We start from the raw sequence: 15,332 nt of genomic DNA on the forward strand, positions 1-15,332 counted from the left end.
AACTTTCAATTCCGATCATGGCTTTGATGATGAAAAATCCGCATAACTACCTGGCTATTTTTGAGAAAACCGAGAACAATACTCTCTATCATTCAATGATTGATGTTCTTACATCATCAAAATATAAGATCATTCTTACCGCCGACGCACCCATTTACCAAGAGACGCTCCGCGATTTTTGGGCAAATGCGAATATTGAAGAACAAAACAATGTGGTCATAAGTATAACTTCAAAAGTCGGAGGTGAATCGGTTGCTATTACCCCCAGTACCATATCAACAACATTTGAGGTAAATGACCTGGCAGGTAAGACATCTTTGCCGAAAAATGAGATTCAAATATACTTGATTGGGAGGGGATATGATGGACAGTTGAATCAGGCAACTATGTTTAAAGGTAATTTTTCACCACCAATGAAATTCCTGTTCCATACTCTCTTAATCTGTCTCTCAAATAAAACCACTTCTTTTAATGAAATACCTTTGAAAATTCAGTCATTGGGGTATGCAATTTTGACAAATACTGATTTTAACTACTCCCAGGCACTGTTTGTTGATTTGGTTGCAAATTTAAAAAACATTAAAAAGGGGAAAACTGCTGCTATTAAAAAGGGGAAAACTACTGGTTTTCTTATGTTTCCTAGACTATTAAGCTACTACTTGCAAAAACATGTTTCTCAAAAAGCTTTTGAAAAAGGTAAAGCGATTAAAATGAATAGTCTAACATCTGAAACTTTTACTCGCCTTATGGCTAAGAAGTCAGATGTTTCCAAAACTAAAGCAGAGGGGAATGAGGAAATTTTAGATGAGTCCACAACTGCTCCTCAAACCTCTGTTGCTGAGCCCAATGCTCTTGGTGATCACAGCACTACAACCACTTCTGTGAAACCCCCACCAACAAAACTCAAAAAGACCAAAACAAAAGCCAAAAAGCCCACCGAAACCAGAAAAATGGGTCCTCTGGAAGATGAGATCCCAGAGGTTAACCCTGTGACAACACAGATGTCACTACAAACCACTATTGCTACTTCCTCACAACATGTGGAAAGATCTCAACCCATAAACCAAACTCCTCATGATTCCTTACAAAAGGAACATGTTGTATTCACAGGGACACCACAATATGATGGCATACCCTCATATGAGAGTATACTTAAAAGCCCTTTTCTTGGGGCAATGTCTCTTTCGATAGCAATCCCTTCATCTTCTATTCCACCAAAGTGTGTAACACTGCTTCAAGCTATTGACATTCAAACTGATAGCAATCCCTCCCACGAACACTTTACTGAGAGTTTAACTTCAACAATAGCTATGTCCGAACCTTTTCAATTACCTAAAGCAGAAATAGTTGAGGAGGCTACAACTCTTGAATTTCAGCAAATTCTCGATGGTATTTCAAGTGGAGCAGCTACTACAAATGTCAAATCCACTGATTTACATTTGGACCATAGTTTCATCAGTCAGACTCCCTTTGTGACATCTGTGCCTCCACGGCCATCAAAAAAATACCAAACCAATGAAATATTGTGTTTCATACTTGGTATTTGTATAAATATGTGTATCATTTGCACATATCAATTCTCGTTCGATTTCGAGCTCTAAATCGCTTTTTGGAAAGTTATACGCGAACTGGTGCGTAAACGCAATCAGTTTAATGTGACAAACACTCCGGGACAGTGGAATAGGCTTAACATACCTTAAATAACCTTTACATAACTTAGAAATAAGTTTGGGAGAGTTTGGTGTGTTGAAATCAAGTTTATTCGCTTACAGGGACTAAATTCGACAAACTACGAAAGTATGCCAATTCATACTGTAACGAACCTTACGAAATATGATCATAAGTTAAACATGCCCTAAATATCCTTTACATAGCTTAGAAATAGGCTTTGAGGTGTTTGGTGCGCAAAAATAAACTTATTTGATCAACAGGGACTAAAAGCGTCAAAAAGTGCATAAGTTTGCATTTTCGCGCATATCTTACGTTCTGAATATATCCGGACATCCAAAAATTTATGTAATCAATAAAATACTTTATTTTAATGATTGGCATGATAAAATTCCATTCGTCGCTTAATTTGGATCGTTTTTGCGTCCGTTACGACTTCCGTCGTAATTAACCGAATAACGCAACCGTACGACCAAACGAACCGACATCCGAGATATTTTTGAGCATATTTTAAGTTGCCTATACTTTAACTCCATTTTAGAGCCTTGAAATGAGGTTAACGGGGTTTAAACGTGTCAAAAATGCATCAGAAATCAAGTTTTGGGCCTCTAGGGACTAAAAGTGTAAATCTGCCAAACTTGCTTAGGCGGCCCGCGTAAGACAAGCTTATTTCTTACGCGGCCCATGAGAGCCCATCAGACAGAAAAATTGAATCTGGCTTTCCAGCCTGTTTTTGATGGTTTTAGCAGCTGATTTGGGATACTTTGGGCTAGTTTTGATGGTTATTAGTGTGCCCCTTGTATTACAATACCATGTGCCCACATGGAGGGTCAAAATCGAAGCACGTTTTGCGAGGAACGATCCTAACGGTTGTGGGTTTTCTATAAATACCCAACTCATTTTCATCCTTTCCTCACAATCTGATTCAAATAGCTCTAAGTTGGGGTCTAGCACTTCATACCTGAGCAATTTGAATCAAGATTTCCTTGTTTGGACCCTTTGTAAGTATTCTTTCATGCTTTTATGCGTTTTTAGCACGAAAGTCAAACAGTGTTTGACTTTCTGCTTTGACCAGTCTTTGGTCAACACAAAGTTCGTTTGAACTTTGCAACGTGAGCGTAATCACGATGGTTATAGTCCCTAGTGACTATACCTACTGATTACCACGTTGATTAGGTGTAGTGACGAGTCATAGTTTCAGTCAAAATGCGCGTTCATGCGTATTTTGCAACCAAACTATTCTTGGGTATCAAAACCCTTTGTTTTTATATCAAAACCTGTTTTCTAACTTAACTAAACATGTTTTAACATGTTTAGCTCGTCACTTTTAGATTAATGCTTATATAAGGTCGTAAGATAAGCGGTCTAAACAACCGTTTAGACTTTCGAACTAGACCCATTTGGTCGATCTTTAGGGTCCGACCAAGCATGTTTAGTAACCATAGTTGTATAGGGAATAACCTTCCGAGGTTATACCTTATGGTCACTTCGTTTAGTTAGTCGTATGATAGGTGATTTATATGCCTTAGGAAAATGACCAAAATGCCCTTTTCATGCATAATTGGATTTTAAGCATATGTAACTTAAACTTTTGTCACTTAACTGATTATGCAACATATTTAAACATGTATAGGCATATAATACTTGCCATAGGAGTAGTTAGACGTCTCGAACGTGTTTTACGTGAACGACGCGTTAAAGTAGCGTAAGCTACCTTAATGGGTCGTAATGGGTTGTAATGGGTCGTAAGCACTTAGGATAGGTTTCGATTTAGTATGTAGACTTTGTTAAACCATGTCATATGAGTCTCAATACTCATTTGGTTTACGAAACCTCATCCTATCCGATCTTCCGATTTAGGTCCGGTTTATTTACATAGTGTCACACCCCGATATTTCCACATATTACCGGTGGGCCCGGTGGGGAGTATCGTGACGTAGTTGATATCATTATTGTCAGTACACACAATATAATAGCACAGCGGAAGGCTTGGTGAAATAACTATTACAAACCATAATGTCTGAGTGTTCGAGTAAAAGAATATACAGACTGGAATGTAATAAGATCCACAGGCGGATCATAAAAGTACAAAGAAACAAAATAACAGACTTCAGGTATCCTATGGATTTGCAAGATCCTTTTATGACACCTAATAGCTCTAGCCTATTACGAGAGGTACCTGTCAATTCAGTCTTTAAGAAAATACGTCAGTTTACACTGGTAAATACAATTAACTGACTCTTTTGAAAACATTTATGAAAATTGATTTAAGTGCACATGGCACAAATCATTTATAACTTGGGATAATTATTTAAAGATAATCTTGTATACAGATTTACATGTTTGTCATACAATTAGGGCCGGTTGGAAGCCGGTCGTGATTAACCGACTCACCACTTATAGAACCCACAAAGGAGTTATCCCCAACATGTGGGTTTATATATATTATTTAGCATTTGCATCTGTCAGGTGTATGCCTACACCCCGTGCATAGGTCGTGGCCATTTTCAAATGAAATGAGCCGAGGATATCCAGGACACGGTCAGATTAACCCCCAATGTTTATGTTATCAAACAAGACAGATTAAAACGGGTTATGTAAATTTATTAATCACAATCCGATTAAATGATTTCATACCCAACCAAGTGGTATTATTATAATACCATATCCCAAGCCCGTATAAGGGAAAATAAGTTAAAAGTATTTACCTAAGCTAGCAGTAAAATCCTAAAGCTTTTTGATGGCACCTTCTACCGGAAGCTATTTAATCTGTATAGAAGGTTTATTGCCTATTAGGATGCTAACGGGTCTTTAATTTAGACAAGGACTTAGACCGGCTAGCTAGAAGGAAACCTTACGGTTCTAAACGCTAGATTAAGCGGAGACCGGAATAGAATGTGGTTTAGACCCGACAAGCTTGGATACTTGTATAATATGGGTAAACTAAACACATTCTGGAAATTGAGAATTTAATGATAAGGTTAAGCCCGTTTCGGCTATTTTATGTAAACTAGTCACATAAACCGATTCGAACGCATAAATGCGTAACGGGTAACCAAATAAATTATATACAGGTCTTAATTGTTATTATGCTCAAAATATGTTAATACATCAATAAGATGTTAACATATATGCCCAAAAAGTAATTTAAACCAAATTAAGTCCCATAAGGGCATTTTGATAATTTTAATGCTCATAAAAGAGTTTAAATATTAAACTAGGTTTCAGGTCTGATATAATCAGTAAAAATATGTATTTTTATAAGTTATAACAGTAGGGTATTTTATATATGTGAAATTTATCTTTTATAACCAAACTATGCATCGTAGGGGCATTTTGGTAATTTCACATAAGCTTTAAAGGTCAAAATTAGAATTCTGAGTTTAAAACATTGGTTTACTATTTAAATACATAAATTAACTTAAAACATCAGTAGGTAATAAGTTTTATATGCCAAAAATAGTTTTAACTCACACTATGTGCTAAAACACTTAAAAGTCGGTTTTAAGGGATATTCGGGTTAAAATAGGAAATCTGAGTTTTTGATCAATTTATAAAGTTCAAAATATTTTATTTATCATATAAAATATGTAGCAAAAAGTTTAACATCAAAATGTTATGTAAAACTCATTTTATGCATGATGTCAAATTTTCGGGACAAGTCTAAAAATTAGTAGCAAAGGTGTTTGTCCATTCACATTGCTAAAAATCTCAGTTGTGTGTCAAAAGGGCGTTTACGGCATTTTAAGCATATTAACGATCACGTGCATATAATTCAAACCACTAAGCTTTATGCAATATAACTCCAGAGGGTTATACTACTAAGTAATGTGGTCTTAACGGAAGCTTAAAACACGGGAGAATTAAGCTTAAACGGGTCAGAACTGAAAGTCAAAGCAAAAAATCAAGCTTTTGCGACTTTCGGTTATAAACTGACCTTAGACTATTAATTGTCGGGTTAGGACTGATAAAGCATGTTCTAATATTAATTACCAAGTCATTAGAATGTTAAAATATAATTTAGAACTTATGTTTTACTAATTTAAATCATTTTCAAACATTCTGCCTAGTTTGACCCGACAATTAACTGGTCAAACGAGATAATTAGGAGGTGCCCTTTTAAGGGTTAATCACCTACCTTAATATGGTTCTATAACCACTTTCGTTTTGATCAGTGGTTAAACCATATGTGATTAAACTGAAAGTCAAACCTAATTTACGACAAGTTTGACTTTTCGGTAATTAAGCTAATTAAAACGACTAAGCAAGTAATTAGAAGCTTACTAGTGGTCCTAGTCTTTTCTACCCTTGTAAGTCTTCTCCTACTGATGCAAGCTCCAGAAGCAAGTCCCTTTGAAGTTGTTGCAATTTATGTGCATAAGAACATAACACTAGTCCTCCTTTTATACTAAAATCCCACTTCATGGATTGATTGCAGCTGTTAAGGAAGGCCCTAGGATCACCCCAGGTGTCCTAGTGGTTTATTATGACCGACTTACAACCCCTAGGATCGTTACAAACAAGGTTAAGGCGGTGCAACTGATCAAACCTGCACCTGTCCTTCATTTTCTGCGCTGGGCGTTCTCAGGCGGGCTGCGTAAGCCAAAGAGGGGGCTTACACGGGCCGCATAGACCTGCTGACCTGATAAAACAATTTTCTGAAATGGCAGCTTTAGTCCATGATCGTTTAAAACCCTTTTTAACATGACTTTTGGCAATAAAGGCCCTTGTAGTCAGTTTGATGAAGCTCAAGGATGTATAAACTAAATTCTTTAGGCTCGGGTTCGTTAACTATCACTATAAATGCAAGTTTCGTCAAGTTGGCACTTATAGCCCAAAGTCTTGAATATATGCTTAACGATCTCGAAACCACGTGAAATTTTTATCACTTATTCTTGGGAGTATATTTGAATATTTCGAAGCCTCGGTTTCGTTAAAAGGTCACTCAGAGGTCAGAATTAACATGTTGACACGTTTAACCCTTGTAGTTTTATAATCTTCCGATTATTTTCACAAACGGCTTCTTATACTCAATTAATCACTCGATTAAGAATATATTCATCACGTATGGTCATTCAGAGGCTCAAGTTTGTCAACTTTAGTCCTTCAAACTCAATCTTTCACATATTTAGAGTTTAGGACACATGTCTATACATAATTGGACACGTTTTTACGTGGTGTTACACATAGTTATTTATATTAGGTTCCGATTGATTTCCGTGATACCTTTAGCTTTGCTTGGTTGTTATTCAAGACCTCTAAGCATTCTCAAGTGAGTATATAGTTCCCCCATTTTACTGTTTTCGATTGTTTTGGGGTGATTCATATGTGTTAAATGATTTCAATGTTTTTAACGATGGTTTCGAAAATGATTAAAATGGTTTATATTAAATTAATAACGATTTTGATAATGTGGATAAACTTGTTGGTTGTAGTTACATAACGAATAACATTCATTAGTTTTGGCCGAACCGACCAGTATTAGGTTATGGTACCATAGGATCTGACAAATCCCGTTATCAGACTGCACCCATTGTTATGTGTGGGTTAGGTGGGTAACGACTGAATCTGTGATTGTTAGTTTACCCTTTGGTGGTTTATTAATGCGAGTTTCGAGATAGTCGAGTTGCGAAGGTTTGGATGTTATTAGCGAGACGACCAAAAGTAGTTTTCACAATTAAAACGAGAATGATTTAAACGACTGAAGCAATTTTAACGAGTTAAACGATTTGGGTAAACGATTGGTTTTTGGTAGTGTTTAGATAACGAGACGGGTGTAATGTGATGAAAACATTGTAGATACGCTGCTGGTACTTCTTATATTTAAGTGTTTTCATCATATTACACACCGTGGTGTTATTTAGTTCACTTGGGTAAACGATTTTGAAACGATGTCACACAATGATATTTTCTGAATAATATAAACCATACGAGTTTTATTAATGAGTTTTTACGATATTTTTACAATTTTATTTAATTAAATAAATGTTTTGGGTTAAGAATCATGGCTACAAGATTTTATAAATTATAACCAAATTGATTTGAGTTAGTTAATTATGTCGCAATACTATACTTTTCAAACAAGGTTTTTAATTAGGTATTGCAACATGTAAACTAGCCATGAATCCGACACTCTCATAAACCTATGTGCTCACCAACATTTCTTTGTTGACTTTGTTTTTACATATGTTTCAGGTGTTGTTGAATGATGTTGATTGCTAGGATGCATGCTCACATAGGACTGGACGAGGCCTTAGTGACTTAATAACAATGATAGACTATGTTTAACTTGTTTGTTTAGATTTTAAGACGATGTAATTGGTTAATCTTTAAATAAAACGAAACTTCAAATTTCCGTGTGTTATGAAACAGTGATTCTGTTACAACACTCCCCGACGATTCTGCCGCGATTTGTTGTTTTACGCGGTCGGGGTGTGACACCCTTGAAGGCAACCACTGCTGTGTCTATCAAGGTATCCACTGGTGAGTTCAAGTTAACTACAGGTGAGATCAATAAGGTAACCACTGATGCAGAGGGAAGTCCCCATAACCAAGAACAAGGGGCATCTGCTAATGAAAATTTGGAGATACCTCCTCTTTCAAAAGCAGATACAACCACCTCCGGTGGAAATTCAGATGATCCTATTAAGTTAGGTGATGGACTAAAATACCAGGATTTGACGGACATGATATCTAACTTGGAAACAACTGTTGCTGATATGAAAGATCAATTGAAGCATTTGGTGGATGCTTTCAAAAGTCGACCTTCTCATCAGCGGTTATGCCAAGAGCTTTGGAATTCGGTACAACCCATTCTTGCAGCTTAAAGGGAACTAGCTGAGATTCAACTTAATTCCCACATGAAGCTAATTATAGTTATGGTTAAAGCAAGATACAAAGACACACAGGCTGACATCAAGGGCATAAAAGAATGCATTGCAAAGTTAACTGGTACTACCCCTGCACCTTTGTTTGAAAAAGACGATGAAGATGATGCTGAAAAGAGGGAAAAGGATTCCATGAAAACCTTTGGTAAGCCAACACCAAGGAATCAGCCAAAATAAAATCCAAAGCCTGCCAAGCAAACTTCTGCAAAATCTCCTGGAAAATCTGATACTGGTAAGAAAAATGGAATTGATGATACCGTTAACAAACAGACAGATAAGGAGATTGAACGAAAGCAGAAGAGGAAGCATACAAAAGAGGAAGATGAAGTGCTCAACATTGGAACTTCAAATAGAAGAAAATCACACAAACACAACGAATCCCCTATTGTGATATTTCCTAAACCAATATCGCCACCAGAAAAACCAACCACTGCTGCGAAACTTAAAACCACTGCTGAAACTAAGAAGCCAGATTCTGATACACCTAAAATAAAACTCTCACCAGAAAAAACCACCTGTCAAAAAGTAGAATACAAAATCCTCATCACCCCTGCCAACCTCCACTGAAACAATTGTTGATGCAACAAAAGTTTCAACACATGTTAATACAACAGCGATTGAGACATCAGTTGTTTCAACAGTTGTTAGTCAATCCACTGATTCTACCCAATTTCAATTCCCATCACAATCAACCCTTACACTCATAGCACATTTTTCTTCCCTAACTCCTCCTTCTCCAAAATCTGTTTACACAAGAAAGAGAAAATTCATGGTGCATGAAGAAGAGAAGGAAGAAAAAGATATACCCGCACCAATTCTGTTATCAGCTACTCCATTCATTCAAACTTCACCCCCCACCTCCATCAACAAATATCAACCCATTGGCAGTAACTTTCCCTCTAGAACTGCTTGCAGTTCAAGATGAAATGACTCAATTTTACACAGAGGATGATCCATCCAAAAGAACCTTCCCATCTCTTCATGGATTCGAAACTCCATAGAATATTTATGAATATTTGAAGCTAAAGGGCAAGCAAGCAGAAGATAAGACAAAAGAAGAGTGTAAAGGGCTAGGAGACATTAAGTTATCAACTCGCATGCAACATTGGCTTGGTGAAGTCAAGAAGTTGGAAGATTTTGCTAGAGACCTGAGTAAGAATATGTCAAATCTGTCACCAAATGCTGAGCTACAAAAGACATTAAGGAATGATTTCTTGAACACTATCATGGATACCAGGCCCTACGAATCCTACATGTCTGATTTCAAAGACTGGCCCCTTGAAGCTCTTAATGAGGAAGTTAATAGAATTGAAAAGATGAATAAAGATCCTCAAATGCAAAAATCTGCTCCCAACTGGAAACAATACAAAAAGGTTGAACTGGATGAAGTGTTGAGTACAAGAGAATGAAGGCAGAACTTGTAGCAGCTAAGTTTGGGACTGCTAGACAAATTGGAAAATGGTCTAGGCAGTATATTGATCGAGCTTACAATAAGTTAGAAGAGCGAAGAAAGACAGATCCATCCCTTCCTAAAAAGTCAGTATACAAAGATGAAACCACTGTTAGACGTCGGCAGACCATTACATCTAAAAAGTTGTTCTCATCAGCAGATGTATCCATCGCTGCCTTGAACCAAAGAAAAAGACAACAACTGATGGATGAGGAAGATGAAAATAGGTATGCTGAGTATAGAAAAGAGTCTATCAGAAATCAGTTACGATATGGATTGGATGATGCTTCGTTGCAATTACAAGCTCAAGTTGCTCAAGCACTTCAGAAGTTGGCAAGCAGGCCTCAATCACCAAACTCCTCTCACATAAAACTTCTCCCAAGAAACCCATCAGATTCAAAAATACTAAAGTGGAAGTCTGACAAACAGACCCATGAATTGACTTTAATCAAGTCTGATGGTAGTGTTGAAAAGATATCAAGGGAGAATGCACTTGGTCTGCATCCAGTTGACCTCCAAGATCTTTTTAACCTTCAGCTTGATAGGGATGAAGATGATACTGATTCCTTGGATTTTGAGCTCCAATTCAAAGGGCAAATCCGGGAAAGGTTGATGAGAGAATAAAGATATGTTGATTCCTTGATTTAGTTTTGATGTAAGTTGTTGAGGCAGGTGATTGTGTGTTTGTAGTTAACGTTTGTTGAACCTTAAGTTGTATTCAAATTCTATTAAGTACCTATGTTTATAAACAGTTTATATTGTCTTTTTGGGTAAACAGCTAAATTGTATGTAACTGATATATTAACCGATAATCTATGTTTATAGTTGTCTTTTAGCTATAATAGATAACACGTTTTGGTACAATATCTATACACGTATCTATATGTTCTATTAATATGTGTTATGCATGTTTTTCTAAGAAACGACCCGTGTTTGCACACGGGTCTTACCGCTAGTTAGATATTTAAATAGATAATTAATAACATTGTTTATTAGTAAGAGTATTTAGTTCATTTCATACCCACTTAACTGGACGAACTAACCCCCATCCACGCTAGGGACTATCCTAGAACGAAATTGTAAAAGTTGGGGACTATAGGTGTAATTTTAGAAAGTTAGGGACTAAAGATGAAAAATGGGCAAACCACAGGGACTATCCGAGCGTTTTTCTCTTTGTTTTATATTGATTAAAAAAACATAAATATGAACACCGGTATTGGCGCTAATATTGTTTGATCGATATCAGTTGGGTATAATATGAGTATCGTTATTGTACCAGTACTCGATATAGTTTACCATATCAAAAATTACTTTAATTTTAATACAAGTCCGTTGTTAATAAGATTTATAGTGAATGTTAACAAAAAAGCCTTCTGGCACTTGTACTGAACGTATTGAAATAAAAATGAGTTAAAAAGCAAGCCGAAGATCGTACCAATTATGGCGGTACAATACCAGTTCGGTACCAACAATGCAAAATACCAGAAAATATTGAAACCAAAAAACCATAAAAATGAACATTTTTTTCGGATACGATGTTCGGTTCGATACGATAGTATTACGGTACCAATACATTAATGATACTTCATATGGTTATGATACAAAAACATATTTTATTTTGAATAAAACACCGTCTTAACTACAATTTATATCTGAACCTTGACTAAAAAAATAAACATAACATCGTATTCATATACATTTAAAAAAACGAATGCAAATTATTATAAAAAAAGTTTAACTTAAATGATAAATTAACTACCATGTAAAATAACAAACAAACAAACTTTAAGCAATCACATGAGTTAATTAATTATTAATTAATTAACTATATATAATTGCTAAGTGATCATTAATAGTACTTTGCATTCATTGTTTTTGTTTTGTTTTTTTTTTTTTTTTTTTTTTTTTGAAAAGCAAACTTCATTAACCACCAAAGAACAGGGAATCTCCAAGACGGAGACACCCACGAACAAAACAATTACAACACATCAAAATAAAAAGACTTCCAATCCATAACACTATTTCTACCCCTATTGTAATACCATAGATAACTCAACGCTTTTACATCGGACACTATCTTGACCACATTCCTAGTAGTTTGATTAAACACCTTCTCGTTTCTAGCCTTCCATATCCGCTAACAAGCCACCATTAGGATGCCGTATAAAATCTCCTTTTTACTCTTCGACCATTCCGAGTTAGTAACCACATCAACAATATCTTTAACAGTGAATAAGAATATAGAAGGAAGATGAACCCAATTCGCAATCCCATTCCAAACACCATGCGCCACTCTACAAACCGTAAAAATGTGTTCCACGGTTTCATCAACCTCATGACATAACTCACATAGGCATTCCCCGTTAAGTATATTCCTTCTTCGTAACGCATCTTTGGTGGGGATCCTGTCCAACATCGCCCTCCACATAAACACATTACACTTTAACGGAACCCACTTACACCATTGAAACTCAAGATGAATATCTTCCATTCGGTCACTATGCAACCAATTTTTCTGTCACAACCCCCGTCCCTTTTACAAATCCTGGGAACGGGCGGCCGCGGCCAGTTTCGGTGGTATCTGTTTTTGTCTAATTTGGCAGCGGAAATTACATTAGGACCGTAGTTAGGAAATATTTTATCAGAGTAAAATACCACATTTCCATAATATTAAATACATGGGATAAAACCCAAGTTTTAAGTACACACTTGTCATAGGGATACACCCTATTTTATTTAATAAAAACATCTATCCATTTTTAGGTAACTTTATTGCCACTTTTCCAAGCCTTCAGTGTTGTCCAGCTGGCTTCTATTTGGCTTTCACATTTCGTTATCTGAAACGCTTTTAAAAACATTTTGTCAGTGGGAAATACTGGTGAGTGAATCTCAGTTCAATCAAGTTTTAATAAAACCATTGTACAGTATTGAGGGCGATCTCGCAATTACATTTGTTTCCAAGTCATATCAATTAACACCCACGGTATTGTCAACCTGACTTGTGGAAAAGTTACTCCTCGCAAGGTAGTAACTAATTTTGTATACAAAACCCCAACATACCGACGATAATTGTATCCTTACAAATACTCAATAACTGCTTAATATATAATTAATTAAGTGAGGTTTTGTAAAAACAATTTGCAAAAAGGAGATTACTCACATTGTTATCTTAGATTATCCTTTAGGGTTTCCTGGTGACAATCTATAAATTACACAAATGCACACGTGTTAGTATAATAACCCATTTTAATATTAGTAATAACCTCCCCGAGACGGCATTCCAACGACTACGTCGGGCAGAACCACGACAGCCATTACGGAACCCTAGATCAATCGGGCAGAGTATCTAATACGTATCCAGGGGTTATGATACTTACAAGGAGCAGAACTTCGTTAATTAGGGGGGTATTATATCCGAGATTAAGCCTACACTTCAGAAATTCGAGATTGAGAAAGAAAATGAACGAGCAGACTGAAGATCCGATGCCCTCTACTTATAGGGCCTGTTTTTGACTTTTACGCAGCCCGCGTAAGGTAAGACAACGGGCTACGCGGCCCGCGTCAAAGGGGGTCAACGGCGTAGCTGATCCGGGTCAGCATATAGGGTCGACGAGTGTTGGGCCACGTGGCGGCCCAGGATTTCGCCAGCTTTCACCTTGTCGCGGCCCGCGTAAAGCTTAAGGGGTGGCTTACGCGGCCCGCCTAAACCCCATTATTCATGTTTTTAATTTATTTTTAATGGCATAACGTATTTTGGGCTTGGTTTTCACATAGGGGGTGTATTTTAGAACATATTGGGATATTTTAAAATATTTTAGGGTGTCGAAAAATATTTCGTGGGTGTCGGTTTACTTTAGGGTTGCTATATCTTCACCTCCTGAACTCAGAAATCAATCGCCCCACTAGAGTCCCAAGCCCAAGTGTCCCTTTTATTATCCAATCTCTTATCCACAAGTAACCGATGGCATTCAACCAATTCACGAACTTCTTGATCGGAACTCGGGTACGACCTCCACTTCCACATAATCGCCCCAAACATGCTATGAACACCAATCCTATCCGCTACCACACACCATTTGTCTTGCTCTAACCGAAACAAAGCAGGGAACAACATCTTCAAAGGAACCCGATTAAGCCAAGGATCTATCCAGAACTTTATATCGGCCCCATTTCCCACTTGACCTCTTATCATGTTTACGCCATATGTATCACCCACCTTTATACGACAAGCCATGTTAACAAGCTTTGTCCACGTCCCCGAGAACCTAGATTTATGAGGATAGGTCTCCCACCTTCTCGTAGACTCATGTATCGCATAAATTACTCTTCTCCACATAGAATTACATTCCTTACGATATCGCCAAATTTAACAATAAAGCACTGTTACTCTCACCAAGCTTGCTTAGACCCAACCCTCCTTGTTTCTTAGAAGTAGACACTACATCCCATCCAACCCAAAGGACCTTATTAACATCCATATTTCCTCCCTATAGAAATTTCTTAACCAAAGACTCAAGGCTATTTATAACCGCAACAGGCGCCTTAAACACTGAGAAGTAGTAAGAAGGTAAACTCTCCAGCACCGATTTTATTAGCGTCAACCTTCCACCAATAGATAGAACCTTCGATTTCCACTTGGACAAACGAGTTTTGAAAACTTTCAATACCGGATCCCAATTACTAATTCTACTCATATTAGCACCAACTAGAATTCCTAGATACGAAAATGGAGTGACACCTGACCGACATCCCATAGCAACCGCTTTACCACTAATCTCGTCAATATTCTTCCCCACACCCAAGAGAGTAGATTTATGAATATTGATCCGAAGGCCCGAATATAAATGAAACACTCAAAGCAGTCTTCTAAGAGTTACAACATTGTTTTCCATCCACTCTCCCATAACCATCGCATCATCTGCGTACAATAAGTGAGATAAAATAGGACCTCCATTCGGAAGCCGAATGCCACTAAAAGAACCCACATCACACGCCTTCCTTAAAAAACCCGAAAGAGCCTCCATAACAATGATAAACAGGAACGGCGAGATAGGATCACCTTGTTTCATACCCTTCTCAGATGAAAATTCAATAGTCGGAGAGCATTCATTGGTTAATGGTGATGTTTGGCCAATCAATAGATGTCACATGACATTCATTAATTTTTTTTTTTATCTTTTCATGTTGCATATTTAAGATATATACTTATAGAAGTGTTTAAACTTTCACGCTACATATTTAAGATATAAACTTATAGAAGTGTTTAAACTAACAAAAATATAAATTGGTCTAGTGATGGTGTGTGTAATTTCTTCCAATTGAAGCTT

General features: G+C 36.8%; 1 protein-coding gene across 1 annotated transcript; it reads right to left on the bottom strand.

Annotated features, from left to right (window-relative positions):
• Window positions 1–14,354: 14,354 nt before the first annotated feature.
• On the bottom strand, window positions 14,355–15,029 carry LOC110876218. The gene is made up of 3 exons (XM_022124394.1): window positions 14,883–15,029; window positions 14,535–14,792; window positions 14,355–14,492 (listed from the first exon to the last, which is right to left on the bottom strand). The coding sequence occupies exons 1-3, from the start codon at window positions 15,027–15,029 to the stop codon at window positions 14,355–14,357; spliced, it is 543 nt and encodes a 180-aa protein (XP_021980086.1).
• Window positions 15,030–15,332: the final 303 nt, after the last annotated feature.

The sequence above is a fragment of the Helianthus annuus genome, chromosome 9 (genome assembly GCF_002127325.2).
Source record: "Helianthus annuus cultivar XRQ/B chromosome 9, HanXRQr2.0-SUNRISE, whole genome shotgun sequence".
NCBI classification, from domain to species: Eukaryota; Viridiplantae; Streptophyta; class Magnoliopsida; order Asterales; family Asteraceae; genus Helianthus; species Helianthus annuus.